This window comes from Cervus canadensis, chromosome 3, assembly GCF_019320065.1.
Source record: "Cervus canadensis isolate Bull #8, Minnesota chromosome 3, ASM1932006v1, whole genome shotgun sequence".
Lineage (NCBI taxonomy): Eukaryota > Metazoa > Chordata > Mammalia > Artiodactyla > Cervidae > Cervus > Cervus canadensis.
This window is the reverse complement of record NC_057388.1, coordinates 74,496,474-74,516,610: the sequence shown is the minus strand read 5'-3', so window position 1 is coordinate 74,516,610 and position 20,137 is coordinate 74,496,474. Positions and strand designations below refer to the sequence as shown.

Genomic DNA, 20,137 nt, shown 5'->3' with positions numbered 1-20,137 from the left:
GCTGTGTGCGCAGGCGCGCGCGCGCGCGCGCACACACACACGCACACACGCACACGGTCACACGCTGAGGCTCAACCAATGGCATCTGTGTATAACTGCAGGTTTTAGTGTGCTCCCACAAGCCGGGAGCCCCACCTTCCTCTCTTCTAAGCAAGAAACAGAAAACATCATTTTCTGCTTTTCCCCCAGGAAATTGCTTGGCTGTGTTTGGAAAGAGCATTATTTCATGTTTTCTTATTATGCACTGGTTGCATCTTGTCAGCTTTTATTTCTGCGGTTATTTACATTCTGATGTTCTTTGAATAAAAAAACCAATGGAACCCAACTCCTCGCCTCCTTGTTTCAGAATTTTCTCTAAGACTTTGCCCAAAGAGAGATCAGAAATGAAAGAGAAGAGGCTAAGTACATTCACAAGGTTTGTAGAATTATGCCAAGAAAAGGGGGCGAGGGCTAGTTTCTGTAGTTTTTAGAAGCAGAATCTTGACCCTTTCCATCCTGACTGCAGAGATGTCTAAGCCAGAAGCTGCTCCCTGGAATCTTAGAGTCTGGCTTCCAAAGGGAGGCGCAAACAATGCCTTCTCTAAGAACATTTCCAATGCCCTTGGGGTCAGACATCGCCCTTGTGCGGCTACACATACGTCTCCCATTGACAATGACTGATGACAGAAGGAGTGGCCCAGATGGATCTGGAGAGAGCTCTCCGCTCTGTCTGCAACCTTTAAACCGACTGCAGGGCCTGCTACAGGAGAGGGCGGCTGGGGGATTTGAAGCTTTGGAGAAATTCAAGTGGCAATCCTTCCTCAAAGATCATGGGCTCAAGAATTAACGGGTAGCTCTCTCTGCCTCCTGCCATCAACGAGAAGGTCGCAAGGGGAAAGCAAAGAAGTAGAAAACGCCCTCCGTCCCAGCAGTAGGAGTACCACAATTTTTTTTTTTAACATTTCTAGATTTCTTTTTGCCAAAGAGCAAAACATAGTCCAGACTGACCAGTATCCCACCAGCCCTTCACCAGAAACTATCTGCTCCCAAGAACAGGTTAGTAGTAAACCCAAGGCAATTTCTGGCCTTACTCCCTACTACTCAGCTTACAGAGCTTCACACAGAGTTAAAAGGGGCTCCTGGGATAGAAAGAGTGGAGAGTAAGACAAGAATTCAGATAAACTGAAGGGCAAACCTGACACTGCTGTGAGTCCTGGGAGCAGGGAGCTCCCAAGGCCTGGAGCAAGCAGCCTCTTGCCTTTTTAAAAATGAGGGCTCCTTGCCATCTGGAAAATCAGGAGTCGATCACACCATAAGCTTCATGTCTGAGGCCTCACCAGGCATGCCCTATAGGGTTTACATCCTCTTGCCTCGTCTCTCTCTGAAGCCACACCAATCAGGGGTCCACACCCCTGCCCACCTCGGGAAGGATGCTTCTGGTTGTTAACACTATGACTTGGGCCAGCACAAACCCAACCTTACTAGCCAGCTTTCAAAGTTTTAGACAGAAAGCAGTAGCCAAGCCCCACCTGTACCTGGGAAGAGGGAAAAAAACAACAACAACAAAACAGGCCCCTGAGGGCCCCGGCAGGTCGTCCTGTAAAACGGAGATCTTCCTAATTTTCCATGAGCTCAAGAAGACCCTTCCTTGCATTAGGAATTCTAAAATGTCATGAAGCTTCTTCTACTAGCCTGCTATTAGTTACTAGTCACTGCTTACACAGAGTGAGTTAATTAGTGACATCAAAGGCAGTACAATAAATTCTCAGGAGGGCCCATTTTTTTTCCTTCTGCTTAATAGCGCATTTATGCCTATCTGCGGGTAACAGTCTCAGGAATATTCAGGTATTAGAGAGTTCTCTGAGAACTCGGTTTGAGTCTTTTATAAGCAAAGAGTGAAGAGTCTCTCTTCCTTGCTTTGCACCTACTACCTGAACAGTTAACCACCCACAGTGACATCCACAACCCACAATCATAAGAGACATCATGGAATGTCTGCTCACAAGGCTCAAGAGAGCTGACAGCTGCTGCGGCTGCATCCTCCAATGGGACCAAGCCTATTGCCCTGGAGCTCTACCCTGCCTCCCGTCCTGCCATACTTGGGGGATCTTTGTTTCCCGACCGGGGATCAAACCCATGTCTCCTGCAGTGGATGCACAGAGTCCTATCCACGGGAATTCTCGCTCTTCCTTTAAAGGCAAGCAGGGAAAGAAATCTCTGTGTCTGAGAGCCTCCGCTGGCCGCACTTCTGAATGGTGGTTCCCAGGTTCTCACCCACCCGATCCCCTCCCTAACATCAGAGTTCCATTTCCTAAACTTTCCACCGTGTTTTAAATTTGGCAGGGGTGAACACAAATTTAACTGGCTTCATCTGGTGTGTTGATGTTACCTGGTTTTGGTTTTTTAGAAAACTGGGTAATAAGAAAGCCTGAGCATATGGCGGTATTGTATTTTTAATAACATTTTAAAGACCATGCTTACTCTACGGCAGGAATCAGATCCTCCTGGAGAGTACACTTAAATATCAAGAGAATATCATTACTGTACAGAAAGGAGCTGGAGGCTTGACCCCCACTGGGACCAGATTAGGGATGGCGCACGGGTGCTCACCTCTGCTGACTCAGCCTCTGGGCAAGGTCAGGTGCTGCCTGGATCAGCTTTCTACCACAGAAGCTCCCTCTAGTCACTGCCCACTTTGACCTCAGCTATGAAACTTGCATTTGAGAAACCCAAATGAAAATAGCACATTTTGACTCTTCACACTTTTAATAGAGCTAAGCCTACTTCTAGTTACTTAGCCACAAAAGTCTGAAATTTGGGGAAACACTTTCTGGGAGTGGTTCAAAAACTATGAGTAAAAGCAGGAATGGTCACAAAACCAAATCTCCCCCAAAGTCCATGTTGATGGTCACAGCCAAGACAGGAGGCTTTGGTACCCTGCTGCTCTCCTCTCCTCCAACCAACTGGACAGGGCAGACACCAATCACCCAGCCTCTGCAGGAGACTGGGAACCAGGACACAGCCAGACCTTTCTTTTGCCCTTTTTCTACCTTTGCAGACACAACGCCAGGGGAATGTATTTTTATACTCAAGAAGTCCCAGTAAAAGCAATTAAGGAAACAAATAAAATACCAAATCCATCTACCTTTCCAAAGTACAAGTAATTTTTTTTTTGTCTCACTCATTCATCTGACCAATTCAAATTCATTAACCACATACCAGTGAAATACAGCTAACATCTGCTTACTATGAGATCGAGAGGGCTTAGCCTATCTTGCTTTACTCTTCACTGTACCCTGATTAGACACTGTTGTTCTGCTCATTTGCCAGATGAGGAAACTATGGCACAGAGAAGGTGGGCTATTTACCCAGGACACACAGCTGGTTGGTGGGCAGAGCCTGGAACCCAGGCAGTCAGACTTTAAAGCTCCTACTTAAAAGATCTGGCTCTTGGACTTCCTTACTCAGTGACAAGAAATATAAGATAAATTTGAATTCTGATCAAGGCCCTGAGACTTCCCAGGTGGCACTAGTGCTAAAGAACCCACCTACCAAAGAAGGAGATGTAAGAGACACGGGTTCGATCCCTGGGTCGTGAAGATTCCCTGGAGGAGGGCATGGCAACCCAATCCAGTATTCTTGCCTGGAGAATCCCATGGACAGAGGAGCCTGGTGGGCTACAGTCCGCGTGGTCGCATAAGAGTTGGACATGCCTGAAGCGACTTAGCAGCAGCAGCAGTGCCCTAAAGCATGTGTCTGGGAACTTCACAAGCACCAAACCCTGCTGCAGCATGAAAGCCGCCACAGACAAGATGTAAACTAGTGGGCATGGCGGTGTCCCCATGCTTCGTTTATAAACACAGAAATCTGAATTTCATGTAATTTTCACATCATATTTAAAAATGTAAAGAGCTATCCTTTGTTTATGTGCTGCACAAAAACAGGCAGCAGACTAGGTTTGGCTACACACTTCAGACTAGCTATTACCCTACAGGAACTTACCCACCTTTGCCAATTAAATCTTGTACCCAAAACAATGAGGGATATTACAGTAAAACTGCAAAAGTAGTAATACTGAGTTGGGGGGGATATGGAGGGCGAGTCACTTTCTCACACTATTAAAATATTTCCATAATCCACTTCCAGGCTGTATCTTAAGGGAAAAAAAATTAGAAAAGAAGACAATTTATCTTCAAGGATATTCATCATGGTGTTATTTATAATATGGAAAACTAGGTAACAAAATTAAAGTCCATTATCTTACGATGGAATATTGTTATTAAATACAGTGAATCATAAAAATAAAAACCATAAGCTGTGAAAAAATAAATAAATACAGTGAATCAAGGATTTTAATGAATATAGGAAAGAATTTTACTGAGCACTAAGTACTTTTCTAAGGTGTTATATGCCAATCCTATGAGGTAAATACTTTTGTACTTCTCATTATACAGATACAAAAAATGAGGTTTATTTATCCAAGAAAACACAGCTAGAAAGAGGCAGAGCCTGCAGTGGAATTCATAGTCCACTCACCCACCTGACTACTATGCTTTCAAGTTCTTTAAGGAGTCAAGTTTTTGGAGGACGGGAAGGTGGAAAACAAATATATAATTATTTCCATACATTTTTAAAGTTTTAAAAAACGCACCAAGAGAGCATGACATTTCTATGCAATGTTTTTCCTTTATGGTTCTGTATTTCTCAAGAATTTTAGAGTGCAGAAATAGCTGATTTCTTTCACTCCTGGTTTTAATTCTATCCTAAGTATGACCTTTACAATAATTCTCTAGAGAAGTCCAAGTTAAGTACACATACATTGAAAAATTATCCCATGAGTTTCTCTCCTATAGTCAAATTTTATCTCCTGTAGTCCTGTGGTCTTATTTTAAACTATTTATCCCACCTCTTAAAGCTATAAGTGCTTGCTTGCTAGGCTATTTTTCGGAGAAGGCAATGGCACCCCACTCCAGTACTCTTGCCTGGAAAATCCCATGGACGGAGGAGCCTGGTAGGCTGTGGTCCATGGGGTCGCTGAGAGTCGGACACGACTGAGCGACTTCACTTTCACTTTTCACTTTCATGCATTGGAGAAGGAAATGGCAACCCACTACAGTGTTCTTGCCTGGAGAATCCCAGGGACGGGGAGCCTGGTGGGCTGCCGTCTACGGGGTCGCACAGAGTCGGACACGACTGAAGTGACTTAGCAGCAGGCTATTTTTTAACATATTAGTAACATCTCACAATGATATTGGGCTTTATGTAAATTCACTTACTTCAAGTTATAGGACTATTTTTAATTATTTTGTACTATACACAAGCACCTTCCGACAAGCACATCCCTAACATGCCCTAATGTCCCTTCTTGCCAAACCAGCTTTCGCCAGGTCACCCCCTGAAAGGTACAAAAGAAAAGCGCATTAGAAAAAATAAGAGAATTTTAAAAAGGAAAGTGCATTAGAAATGATCATTACTGCCAGGGCTACAACTCACACTCACTGAGCTCATACTAAAAGCCGGGTCAAAGGCCAAGTGCAAAGGCATCAATCCCATTGGCTGCTCACAGTCTGCCAAGTGTGCAGTCCTGGCACCCCAGTTATTCAGGTAAATACCTTGAGGCTTAATAAGTCTAAACAACCCACTTCAAGCCATCCTGCAGGTAAGTGGCCAAGTTAGCAGGACTTTCTCATCTATCAATATTATAAATGATGATTAACCCCTCCAAAGTGTCTACTACAAAGGCCCTGAAAGCTGAACACTGATTTGCTTGGCATTCATTTAGAGGTACAGATGAAGATGATCAGTGTTAAAATTATTCTACCCCTTCCTATAAAAGTTATCAGGAAAGGCTACTTTAGTCTGTAATCAAGTGACCCGTTATCCAGTGTCTCCAGATTCTGAAAAGCTATTTATGCAAAGGAATATTTACCACCATCTTTGGGGGAATTGTATTACAGACTTACATGCCAGAAGGCATCTGAATCTTTGGTTTGTGTTCAAGTTAACAATAGCTTCAACAGTTTAAGCTGCATGTAGTTTATGGAAAGGGGCATATGTCCAATAGTTAAAGAAGCATATGGTTTATAGAGAAGAGGGGAAAACTTGCCTTTGGAAGCAGCTTTGCTTGGTCTATTTACCAACAAACGAAAGGTCCTTCATGCAGCCCCAGAGCATACTTCCCCTCCCACAGGCTGGAAGGAATGCTGAACGAGTCAATAAAACCAGGGTCACAGTGAGCAAGAGACCTTCTCCCCAAGAAAGATGATAATCGAATTATAGCAAATTTCAGAAAGTCTTCTCTCTTTTCTTAATCAAGAACAAAACCAGACTCCTTCTCAAAATGCACTATTAAGAATTGTAACTTTTCCTAAATGCGCCAGATAGATTTTCATCCATGCAATATTAAAACTCACAAGCGTCTTTTCAATTTCTTTTAATGATGAGGTGTGCAATAAAAATGCAGCAGTGCTTCGTTTAGGCAAAGGAGCTGGAGCAAAAAGTACCAAAATAAATAAATAATAAACTTACATGGGCCACTTACCAAAAATAAAAGCATTTAATTCAATCTTTTACAGGAGGCACACGCAGCATTCTGAAAGCAAAAAAAAATTCTCATAACACAAACCTCTACTTAAAAATCACTGCCAGGGGCTGGAACCAGGGCAGAGTGTTATTTCTTTTTCAATTTATTTTTTAATGTTTGGATATTAATGACATCAAGTGCCATATCGTATATATAATAAGGCAGCTTGGTATAATAAAAGGAGTTAGAAAACCTAAGGACCAGACTTGCCTCCAGCGCTTTATCGGTGTGTGACCCTGAGTAACTTATAAAATATACCAGATTGTCAGTTGCCTCACTTCAACAGGCAGACAATAAAACTTGCCCTGCTTACTTGCCAGCATTTCCTGAGGGTTAAACAAAATATGATAAGGATCTTTATAAATTATGGCATTTATGAATGCCAGGTACCAGCACTAATTTCCTCATTATCTGTTTAATAATCGTGCAAAGCAGGACAGTGGGATGCAAGTGGGTTGAGAGGTAGTGGCTGAGTTTCCAAGGCTGATTCTATTGCTGCATCGGTTGAACTTCGGGCAAAGTCACAGAATTTTTCTGGGCTGCTGCATCCCCTTATATAAAATAAGCCATCACCAATCTACTCCACCCAACTTCTCACAGATTCCTGGGGGAAAAGATGGGCTTATACAGAAAAAACTAAGGGAACAAACCACTATGCACATTCACCAAGAGCCAGGCTAGATGTCTTGGGAGCAAATAATTGCTGCTTCACAAGCTGAAAGAGGATCCAAGTTAATGACTTATAATTTAACTGGCCATCTCTTTCACCTACTTTTTAAACGTATCTTGGATCAGGCCCATAAACAACATTTACAAAGTATGCCTACTTGAAATTTGCATGGAAAATATCAATCTCTTCTCTATTCGGTTTGCTACAATGACTTGAGATACTTGAATCTTCCCAAGAAATCCATGTGCTGTTTCTCCATGAGCAACATTTACTAAAAATGATCAGGCAAATTCTCCTAGGATGACTTGGCATCTTACACCCACTTCCTGTTTTGTTTCTGTATGGCCAGTGTACTCAGACTGGATTATACAGTTTTCAAAGAGCTGAAAAATATCAAAAGAGGAATGTCTCATGACACATGAAAAGTATGTAAAGTTCAAATTTCTGTGTCCATGAATAAAGTCTTATGGGAACCCAGCCAGGGTTATTCATTTTCATATTGTCTGTGGCTGCTTTCTCCTTATAAGAGCAGAGTTGGCTATGACAGAGACCAAAGAGCCCTTGCAAATTCTAAAATATTTACTAGCTAGTCCTTTCCAGAAAAAGTGTGCCATCCCCTGATTTAGCCAGCTTGGGGACACCCATCAGTGAACTATGACACACAACCTGGGAAATACATACCAACAATAGCAGCACCATTCAAAACTCTAATAGTGAGTTTTCCAAACCTTAAGGTGGGTACTAACATCATCCTTCATTTACAGATGAAGGAAACTTGCTTAGAAAAATGAAGTTCCCCAAAGTCACAAGTCAGTGAGTTGGCAATCAAATTAGTTCCCTATAATTCTAAAACTGACAACTTATACAGTGAGGAAAGGTAGATTTTGTCCTTTCTCATAAGCTGAAAGATAGAAAACATTTCCTGACTGTTTCCTCTCTCCATGTTAAATAATGACTTTAAATATACAATCTGAGATGTGTGTGATTAAAGATCAGTCTCCTTATCCAGCTTGAGGTGTGTCTGCAGTTGTTTGAGTTCTGTTCTTTTCAAAACAAAGAAGTACGTATTGGTCAAACGTGTCACACTCTCCTGGCAGTTGAAGGTGACAGAGGCCATTTCCCACATCAAGCTACTAAATGTGCCTTTTTTAAATACAAGAGAAGGTACCTTCTGCTGAACCAGATATAATCCACAATGATCTGTTCTTGAAGGCAGGACAACCCAGACTGGCATGTATCAATATTTTTGTTAATAAGAGTAGAGGAGAAACCTGCACGCATTCAGTCTTGAGATTTCCTGTTCCCACCACATTAGGACTCTCCTGACCAAAAGGCAAAAGCAGGGACTTCTCTGGTGGCCCAGTGGCTAAGACACCATGCTCCCAGTGCAAGAAGTCCAGGTTCGATCCCTGGTCAGGAAACTGGATCCCATAACTAAGAGTTTACATACTACAACTAAAGATCCTGCATGCTGCAACTAAGACCTGACATAACCAAATAAATAAATAAAAATAAATAGCTTTTAAAAAGGCAAAAGCAAATTTAGTCAGGGTTCCGAGAGAGTGTTTCTGCAACCTGCGTGAAGAATTGCATCCAGGAGGTTTAGGGCTGACCGAGTCAACACAAAGAATGCAAACTGGTCAAGATCAGCCATTATTCACACTGGATGCATGTGGATGAACCCACGTCTAAGTCCCCATTCTTGACACAGGGTTGGTGAAGTGGACCAATGAACAGTTAAGTCAGTGTCGGGGGAGGCTACTGAATAGGAAAGGGAGTTTCTTTAGCTGTTGGATGTGGGCACATAGATCACGCAGACATTCTTGAAGGAGGTTTGGACAAGATCCGGTTCGAGAAAGTCTTAGCTGAGTCTCCTCTGCACTTCAAACTTCCAAAGATCCTGGTCAACCTCCCCCTAACCCCTCAGGGATACATTCAACTCAACAGCACAGTATTAATCATGACTCTGAGACTCCAAAACCTTGCACCTTGGGTTTAAAGGCACCTGTGTGGTTTTTGTTTGTTTCTTTTTGCACTTTTCTTTCTTTTTTAATTCACATCTTGCCGACACAAGTGGAAATTCCGATTTCTTGGCAGAAAAACCTGATGTTTCCTGCCAAGCCATTCAGATAAAAATTCTTCCATCCTCCTTCATGGCTGGGTCCAGCTCTACTAAAGCCCTCAAGAAGAGTTGGAGGAAACAGCAACCACGACACATAATCCAGGCATTTTTATTGTGCTTGACAATTTTATTAATTCTATTGGGTCTCTTTAGTCTATTCTATCATTTGTAAGGAAAGGAAAAAAATTCTCCTGTGGTCCAGCTAGCAAATGTAACATCCCCTCCCTATAAAGTGAACGCATCTCACAGTTCATTCAACAGAATGTTAGCAACCACTGCAATGTCAAGCCAGAGAGAAGTGGCCTCTCCTGGGCTCTCAAGCAGCCAGCCTCACAGAGCAAGGAAGGTCATTTTTATTTGTCTACCTTCCTATGCATTATTGGCTCTGGACTTCTAGGGAGGCATGGTCCATAAAAGGAAGAAGGAAGCAATTTTTTTTTATGTTTTCAAACTAATCTTCAAAGCTACACCACCAATCTGTCCAATAACAGCAATATTCACAAATTTCAGATCTGCCATCCAAACACCGATTCTATGCAATACTGACCTCTTGCTATAAGAGGTAGCCATAGTCTTCCTCGCCAAGGGCTTCATAAACTACTCTGAATAAAACCAAGACAGGTGTGTATCTCTGTGCACTTGCCTGTCCTCTCACTCTGCTCCTTGTCTCCCCACACCAGAGCGCTCTACCAGCTCAGCCCGCACTGTCACGCCCCTCCCAGGGCCAGCAAGGAGTGCTCCTCCTCATCACCAGCTTGTCTTTGCCATGTAACTGCCTCTATCTGATTCAACTTTTCTCTAACAATGTCTTTGTTGGACCCAACACCACCTCCATCCAATACACCATCTCTCTTCTCTATCTATCACACCACTGAGCAAATTCTAAACTCTCCTGACCCCAGTATCTCTCTCTCTCTCTCTTTTTTTTTTTTTGATGTGGACCATTTTTCAAGTCTTTAATTTGTCACAATATTGCTTCTGTTGTGTGTGTGTTCTGGTTTTTTGGTCATGAGGCATGTGGGATCTTAGCTCCCAGACCAGGGATCAAACCCACATCCCCTGCACTGGAAGGTGAAGTCTTAACCACTGGACTTCCAGGGAAGTCTCCTCAGTGTCTCTTTTTCTTGACCTTCTGTGGTTTGCACTTGACTCCTGAATTGTCTGTAAGGTTTCCAAGAACTGTCCTTTGGCCAATTTAATGGCTTCCTCTCTGCACTGATGCTTCAACACTATCTTCCATTCACTCTTTCAAGCAAACTTTGTGTACCTGTCTTTTTCTATTCTTTAAGTTTGAATGTGAACCTGTTTACAAAACAGAAACAGATTCACAAACATAGAAAACAAATTTATGGTTACCAAATGGGAAAGGAGAGGGGAAGGATACATTAGAAGCTTGAGATTAACAGATACATAGTACTATAAATAAAACAGATAAAAAAGAAGAACCAGTACAGAGCATAAGAAATTATATTCAATATCTTACAATAATCTATAATGGAAAAAAATCTGAAAAAATAATTAAAACTTATTAAACATAATAAGTTTATAAACTTAATTAAATTAAAAATTAAAACTTATTGCAACATTTATATATGTTATATATATATGCATATAACTGAATCACTTTGCTATACACCTGAACCAACACAACATTGTAAAATCAACTATACTTCAAATAAATAAATAAATTTGAATGACTCCAAAATGTGAATATTCCAGGACCTTGTAAATTCATTTAATGGGCCTACCTAGATGAACCTGAAATGCATTGTGGGGTGAAACATCAACGTACGTGTAAAAAGGTAAGTTCTAATTGAATAGCATAAACAGAAAATAATCACTAAAAAGTCCTATACATACACTAACACTACAAAGTTTTGAAAAGTGGTGTTTTAATATGGTTATATACTGCCGTGTTACAATGCATTTAAGAAATCTAAAAAAAGTTTAGATTATTCAATGAAACTCTGCATTCTAGGAGCAGTTTTATTACTGCAAGAGAAAGCAATAATGAAATGACAAAGGAATTAAAACTTATTCACAGACTGCAGTTCCTGAAAGATACAGTAATCAGTAGAAAATCTTTGGTTTTAGCACAACCCTACTATAGAAACCACAGAAACCACCAAAAGTTTTCATAAAATACTTGCTCATCCAATTTGAACTATCTTGCTATGTGTTCTATTTGAAGGTTTTATAAGTTAAAATAACTTGCAAAAGCATAAAGGATTTCATAGGGGCTAGGAGGACTTTTATTTAATTACTTTAAAAAAATATCCCCTCAGAAATACATATTCCTAAAACTCAAATACAGAATCATTTTTCCACATAAACACTAGAAAATGAGAAAGCAGAGGTCATGAAATAGCTTAATTTCAATGTCCAGGTCATGAAGATATAAAATGTATCTTATATGATGCTATACAATGCTAATAAAATGCTATACAATGTATCATGTCATTAAATCAAAACACACTGTTAGTACATGATGGGGTGGGGTGGAGTGGAGAGGGGGACAGGAGGCGGGTGGGTGGTCTCCTTCCCTACTTATGCCAGGCCTAGGCCTAGGCTCATTGAAATCTAGTTACTGCTGATACCAAGTCTCGAACTTCTTTTGCATTCTGCCCAGCTGACTGCAGAAAAAAACACCTAAAAGGCTACTTTAGAAGAGAACAAGTAGAGTCAGTAAAATTACTGAGCAGCCTAAAATTCTGAAAAACTCAATCAAAAAAGGAAAACCCAGTCTTACAAAGAAACTTCAAACCACAGAAGAAAATACAAAGAACTAGGAAACAGAAACTTTGTGAATCCTAAAATTGCATGTGAAAAGAAAGAAAGTGAAGTCACTCAGTCCAGCTCTTTGCAACCCCATGGACTGTAGGCTACCAGGCTCCTCCATCCATGGGACTTTCCAGGCAAGAGTACTGGAGGGGGTTGCTGTTTCCTTCTCCAGGGGATCTTCCTGACCCAGGGATCAAACCCGGGTCTCCCGCATTGTAGGCAGATGCTTTACCATCTGAGCCACCAGGGAAGTCGCCATATTCAATCTTAATTTCAAAAGTGCAAAAGTAAACTTTTCAGGGATTTCTGAAAACTGAAGCAATGTTAAAAGCCCTGGTAATCCTCACTCCAATGCTTAAAGATCTTTTAGAAACACCTGTCACTTCTCTGCTCACAAACCTTGCAGGAAATTCAAGTTTCTACACAACCAGCCCCAAACTTCCTGGGCTCCGAGTGAGAGAAACCATCTTCAGGCCTCTCCTTGCCCATCCTGTGAGGCTATTCCACTCTCCACCCAATGTCTATAGGGCATTTCTCACACTTTTCTATGATAAGCTATTTACTTGTAAATCTCTAGCACTAGAAGGTAAGTTCCTTGAGAGCAGAGGCTGAATCTTGTTAACTGTGGTATCTCTTCTGCCTAGCATACCACAGACACTAAAGCATCATTCTAGGGAGGAATAAATAATTGAATAAACGGGGTGGGACTTGCAGGTGGTGTCTTATAGTGATGTTTCCAGGGCTGGCAGTAGCAGCATCTCTCTGATTAGAATCAAGCCCCAGGGGAAAGGACACCGGGGCGTCCCTGTGGGCCCTGACAACAGGATCTCAAGAAACAAGATGCCCAAAGTGAAAACACAGCTCCAAACCAGGGTGGGGTGACGAACACGGGAGTGAACAACAGAGAAGGGTCACCTACGGCAGCCTTTGGCCAGGCGTTGGTTCTGACTTTTAAGCCCCCGTTTACTGTTGCTGGGCTTCCCTGGTGGCCCAAATGGTAAAGAATCTGCCTGCAATGCAGGAGACCTGTGTTCATTCCCTGGGTTGGGAAGATCCCCTGGAGAAGGGAATGGCAAACCACCCCAGAATTCTTGCCTGGAGAATCCCATGAGCAGAGGAGCCTGGTGGGTTACAGTTCATGGGGTCACAAAGGGTCAGACACAACTAACTTTCATTTTCACTTTTTTTTTTAACTGTTGCTAGATTATCAATTAAGAATATTATCTTGCTATTCATCAATTTAAGAATAGTGTCCTCTAGTGGCAGATAAAACATTGAGGACACTAAAGCAAGGAGAATGAAAATAAGCAAACAGACAAAAGGGCAAGAAAAGCCGGGCATGAACTACCCTATCACAGACGTGGTTGAGATTTTTGAAGCGTTCAATATTCATTTCACAGGAGTTTCTGTGGAGATGAACATTTAGTCACATAGATGAGAGAGATACAAAGTGATTCATAGTTTATAGAGATACCAATAAAATTGGAAAGACACCAACAAACATTTGGCCCGCCTTGAGACAATGAATCACAAGGTTAGACAGGTTTTGGAAAGTATTGATGACTATACATAAAATTGATGGGTTGAAGAATAACAAAAACAAATTGAGAGGCTTCCCTGGTGGCTCAGAGGTTGAAGCGTCTGCCTGCAATGAGGGAGACCTGGGTTCGATCCCTGGGTTGGGAAGATCCCCTGGAGAAGGAAATGGCAACCCACTCCAGTATTCTTGCCTGGAGAAACCCATGGACAGAGGAGCCTGGTGGGCTACAGTACATGGGGTCGCAAAGAGTCGGACACGACTGAGCAACTTCACTTCACTTCACTTCAGGAATTCCCTGGCAGTTCAGTGGTAAGGACCCCGCACTTCCAAACTAAGATCCTGCATGCCAAGTGGCATGGCCAAGATATAAACAAAAATAATAATAAAGAAATTGAACAATGGTTTTTTAAAAAAAAGGAATTTAACCTTTCTCCATACATTCAGATAAATAAAAGGCGGGAGAGAGACAGCAAGTGAAAGGTGGGGGAAATAAAGTAACTCTGCCAATTCCTTAAAAGGATAGGCCATTTTTATGTAGCACATGGAGTTGTTTTTTTTTTTTTTTTTTTAATTCTCAGCCTTTCATCTTACTCTGGTAGGACTGCATTTGCCACAGGCTGATAAGTGAATATGGCAGAACTTCAAAACTCATGTCAGCCAAAGAATCTAGAGAGAGAAGAAAAAAAAAAAATCAGACATAAAGCTGGTAAAAAGCAGCTATAAATTTTTTTTAATGCCTTTTATTTAATTCTACCAGAAGATCACACAGCAGTGTGATCTTGATTTGGGACATCTCAACCTCAACTCGTGCACGCACATGGCCTCCATCCAATTTCTTGCCCCAAAGATGTGGTTTTCATTAAACTAGTAAACCAAGGAAGGTTGTTTGTAAGACCAATACATTAAAAAACTCTTTCCTCTTAAGACAGTTTGAACCTTCCATTTACTAGAATGAGTCAAGAACTGATGAAGAAGAAAATAACAGGATGGAAAATGTAATGCTACGCAGAGAGATGAGAACCCAGGCTGAAGCCAACAGTCATTATCCACAATTTATATCAGCATCTTGTTAACAGAACTTCATTACTCGCATCCTTACTAAAAGGGTGACTACAAGAAAAGACAAAACAGAAAAACATTCATTTCAAGTCCATGCTGTTCTGTACTTGGCTCAAGAGAGGTAGGTGGAGAAGACAAAAGAAGGATGTGGACCCATGAAAGTTTGTTAAAATGTCAGCTCTACTCCCGACACCAAGTGTGCTGAAACAGAAGTACTAGAATATGTATAGAGGCATTTGTAACCAAACATTCACAACTGCCAGTGCCCAGCAGCAGTAGGAAGAATTCATAAATGGGGGCACATTCACCACAAAACAAGGTGAAAGAACACCCAAAACTACACGACATGTGAATGAATCCTGTAAATATAATGTAGAGCAAGAAAAGAGAAGCCAAGTAACAAATCTGTAAAGTACAAAAACAGCTACAACCGGTCCATGCTGATAAGTCAGATATGGAGGCTCTAAGATGCTGGTGACCATCTGTTTTTGAGGGTTTGGTGCCAGTTTTACAAATACGTTTGGTTTGTGAAAATCATTGAACTGTATAATTTATGATATAAGCACTTTTCTACATGCATGTTTCTTTCAGGAAAATGTGGTTAAGTATCAGTTCTAAAAACTTCCAGACAGTTCCTAAATGTTCTCTTCTTCAGGTTTGTCTCTTGCACTCCCATCCACAAGTGCTCTTACCTTTCTTAAATATGAAACTTGCAGCTGTGTATTTTATGTAGCTTAATGCAAATGTATTCAAATGTCTGCCAGATATTAAAAAACATTACTCGAGAACAGTATGGAGGTTCCTTAAAAAACTAAACATAGAGTTACCACATGATTCTGCAATCCCACTCCTGGGCATATATCCAGAGAAAACCATAATTCAAAGATCCAGGCACCCAGCGCTCACTGTGGCACCATTTACAATAGCCAAGGCGCGGAAGCAACCTAAATGTCCATCAGCAGTGGAACAGGTAGAGAGGATATAGATAGACAGACAAATGGAATACTACTCAGCCATAAAAATGAAATAATGTCATTTGCAAAGTGGATGGACCTAGAGATTATCATGTTAAATAAGTCAGAGGAAGACAAATATCATATGATATCACCTACATATGGAATCTAAAAAAATGATACAAATGAACTTATTTACAAAACAGAAATAGACTCACAAGCAGAAAACAAACGTATGGCTACAAAAGGGGATAGCAGAGTGGGGGAAATAAATCAGGAGTCTGGGAATGAACATATACACGCTACTATATATAAAATAGGTAAACAAGATCCTACCATACAGCACAGGGAATTATACTCAGTATCTTAAAATGACCTATAATGGAAACGAATCTGAAAAAATGTGTGTGTGTGTGTGTGTGTATGTGTGTAATTGAACCACTTTGCTGTATACTTGAAACACACTACGGCAAATTAACTAAATTTCAATTCAAAAATTTTTAATGTTACTCTATAACAAAAAGAACTCCCAAAATGAGGAGGGGAATGTGGAACTGACATGAAGAGGCAATTCACTGAAGAAGAGATTTAAGTGTGCAATTAGAAAGTGAAAACTAGTTTCTTTTATTTCATTATATAATGAAAAAAGTGAAAATTGAAATATAGTAGTGCTTTGTAGTTTTGCCTTGACATCAAATCAGGAAGTGCTCGTAAAGGCTGAGTAAAACAGAAAACATTATCCTCGGTGTGTAAAAGCAGTACATGCTGTATACCCACATCTCTGTGCCTCAGTGTGGTGCCCGTGACACATCTGAAATATGTATCCACTTTACCAAATCCTGCTCTTTCTGGATGCGTACCCAAAGGAGTAATTTAGGTTCCAGGCAAAGACGTAGCTACAAGGATGTTCACTGAAACATGATTTATAAGACAAGGGGCTTCCCCTGGTGGCTCAGACAGTAAAGAATCTGTCTATAATGCAGGAGACGTGGGTTCGACCCTTGGGTCGGGAAAATCCCATGGAGAAGGGAATGTTTACCCACTCCAGTATTCTTGCCTGAAGAATTCGATGGACAGTGGAGACTGGTGAGCTACAGTCCATGGGGTCACAAATAGTCAGACATGGCTAAGCCACTTTCATTTTCACTTTTCAAAGTTCCACAACGACCACAGTAAGAGATTAAAAATATCCACAAAGCAAAGAGCAAAAGAGCTGGGAGCAGAGAGGGCAGAAGTGTATAAAAGAGTATTAGCAGTGGTGGTTATTGTTGAAAAGTCGATGATGAGCGTTTTTAAATTCTCTATTTCCTAATTCTTTTCCAAAATTAAAAAAAAAAAAGTTTTATGGCTGAGTAATCCTCCACTGTATGTATGTGCCACATCTCCCCTATCCATTCCACAGAAGGGGTGGCAATGAATTGGGAGACTGGGATTGACATATATCCACTATTGATACTATGCATAAAATAGATAATTAATGAGCATCTACTGTATCGCTCAGGGAACTCAACTCAAGGCGCTGTGGTGACCTAAATGAGAAGGAAATCTAAAAAATGGAATATATGTATACTATGGCTGATTCACTTTGCTGTACAGTAGAAAGTAACACAACATTGTAAAGCAACTATATTCCAATAAAAAAAATTTTAATGTTTTAAAAGAATGTTTAATTTAGAAATAAATGTGTCTTTGCAGAGCTGTTTCAAGCTTGAATATTATAGTCCCAGTGCAATTTCTTAGATATAGTTCTCATGTACAGTGCTTATTGGCCCTTTAAGAAAGCCTTTGGTCTTTCTGAAATACAAGTTAATGGTAAAGAAAAGAAATGCCAGAACTCTCCCTGCAATTGCCACCATCAAGTATTTGCTTGGGCATTTCTCTTCTTTGCTAAATCCCCCTTGGGGGTGGGAAGGAGGTATTAGACATTCTGTGAGTTCATGCCCAGTTTAACCCTCACTCCCCAGACAAAATATAACCTGTGAGCATTCATTTGTTTCTCTTCCCTGCAGCAACGACTCAGTTGACTCAGCACACAGCTATTTATTAATCATACTATGTGCAATCGCACAGTTCTATAAAAGCCACAATGTCTTCCATTGCCAACTCACACCATTTCCCAGCTCTCCTGACCCTGTAGCTCTGGGCATTGTATTAACAGTTCTCTCTGCCCTGCTTTTCACCTTTGCTCCTATTAAGTGTCAGACTGCATTGATTGCAAAATTTTCAAAGATGGTTCAGAAGTCTGGATGAGATGCAATTTCACGGACTTTTCTATGGTAGAAATAATTGTGCTATGGGTGTCAGTAAGTGGCACATTTTTGTCTTCAGTAAGGGGCAGAACCTTCCTCCTAAGTGAAAACTTCAAGACACTGAAAATCCTTTCCTATGAGGAGAACTGAGAAGGAGAGAGTGAGTCCAAGTACTTAAGGAATAAAATAGGATGGTTTCCAACTCCTCTGTCACCATGTTGAAGCCCTGTGATAAACACATGTGTGTAGAAAAAAAGACTAGAAAAAATATACTAAAATGTTCATTTTTCCCATATCTGAGTCATGGTAAGGATGAATTTTGTTTTCTTTATCTATGTTTTCAATATTTTCTGCATTAAGTACTGATTTGTTATTAGAAAGCTATAATTATGTGCCACAGGACACAAAGGGCTTCCCAGGTGGCACAATTGGTAAAGAACCTGCGGGCCAATGCAGGAGAAATAAGAGATGCAGGTTCAATCCCTGGGTTGGGAAGATACACTGGAGGAGGCCATGGCAATCCACTCCAGTATTCTTGCCTGGAGAATCCCAGGGACAGAGGAGTCTGGAGGGCTACAGTCCATGGGGTCACAAAGAGTCAGACAAAACTGAGCGATTTAGCCCGCATAGGACACAAAAAGTGTAATGAGATAAACAGCAGAGAAGTCGGGATCAAGGGCCCTGGAATTTGGGGCTTCTCACAAACACACGTTTTACACAGTTTCCAAAGCTTTCTTCCAAAGGCATTCCTTCTAAGGGTATGCAGAAAACATGTGCCATTTATTATCCATGTTGACGGTGAAGATACAGGGGAGACTAAAGAAAGGACCAAAGACTGGGACATGATCTGGTTTCATTGTTTCTACCAAAAATTCTCTCTTACATTTTAATGATGCTTTTCTGGCAGGGAGGGTGGGTGAGAAGGATGTATTTTCCACCCATAAAAGTTGAACAGACTGTGCCCTCACACTGACTCTAAGAATAAAACCATGTGAATTGCTCCAAACATGGAGGGGAGTGTGTTTCTGCAGGATTCACACATGCTGCTTCAGTTCAAAGATCTCACTTCGGCCAGCTCCCCTGCCTGCCTCCCTTGCCTGTGGAAGAGGAGAGGGAGAAGGATCATGGCAGTCACCATGGCGTGTCCCCAGATTGGAGAGTTTTGGAGGCTGGAATTTCTACCAACCAACAGAATTAGATGGTAAAATGAAAAAGTATTAAACATTTAATAGGATGAAGGGAGGAAATGGTCTCAAAATCATCACACATCCAGGTAAATGTAGAGTTGCACCCATTCTTAATGTCCCTTCCTTGGTCACAACCTTAAAGGCTCTGTATCTAAGCAGTGTGTGCAGTGGAGACGAACGGCACTGAGACATCCCAGCTCTCCCAGTCCATCCTCTGACCTGGCCTTCCCACAAGCTGCCCAGGAAGAAAGGAAGAGCCTCCAGTGGCAGACCTAAGATTTTCTCTGGAGTAGAACACAACCATCACAAACCATCATCTACTGTTAATGCCTTATATTTTTATTTTGCATGTTGCAATGGGTAGATGTCCCAGAGATGCTCGTGAAATGTCAGGCTCACCTGGAGAAAATGGAGCCCTTCATGAGCACCAGGCTGGGCTCAGGAGCTGCCATGGACAGACACACGGACGAGAACTGTTTTAAAGAAATCAGTTGAAAAGTCTGAGACACACTGAGAGCTTTTCTCTCTCTTTCCTTCCATCACATCCTAAGCAACTTGAAGTTACTTACTTCTTTTTTTTTTAATATTTTTAATTTATTTTAAAATATTAATTTATTTTGACTGTGCTGGGTCTTAGTTGCAGCTTGTGGGATCGAACCTGAGTCCCCCGCATTGGGAGCACAGTTTTACCCCTGTGAGTAAAGTCCCCTGTGGGGACTTACCACCAGGGAAGTCCCAAAGTTACTTACTTCTAAGGCTCAAGTCTGGCTCTCATTTCTAAAAAGGGATGTCTAAAATTGCACTCGTATTGCTTAGTCTCTGCAATCAATCCAGAGTAATGAATGAATGAGCATCCTGCACGGAGCTGAGTAATGAATTTGCAGTCTGTTTGCTTTTGCAGAAAGCTGCCCATTTATTCTGATTTAGAAGCAAATAGACATTATCATAGTCTCCTACCTTTCCCCCCCGTATTTTCCAGTTCTCCTTTCCTTTCCTCACTTGCATCCCCACATG

At 41.3% G+C, this 20,137-nt stretch overlaps 1 protein-coding gene across 8 annotated transcripts in view; it reads right to left on the bottom strand.

Moving 5' to 3' along the window:
• GLI3 (GLI family zinc finger 3) overlaps positions 1 to 20,137 on the bottom strand; it is a 305,222-nt gene that overhangs the window by 214,327 nt on the left and 70,758 nt on the right. For 4 of the 8 annotated variants that reach the window (XM_043463520.1, XM_043463519.1, XM_043463518.1 and 1 more), the window contains exon 3: positions 14,267 to 14,341. The exons of 3 other annotated variants lie outside the window; for them this stretch is intronic. In XM_043463520.1, coding sequence (XP_043319455.1) covers positions 14,267 to 14,341 — 75 coding nt within the window. Of the gene's footprint in view, positions 1 to 6,520; positions 6,572 to 14,266; positions 14,342 to 20,137 lie in introns of all 8 variants that reach the window. One more of the 8 variants, XM_043463523.1, reaches the window with a different exon arrangement.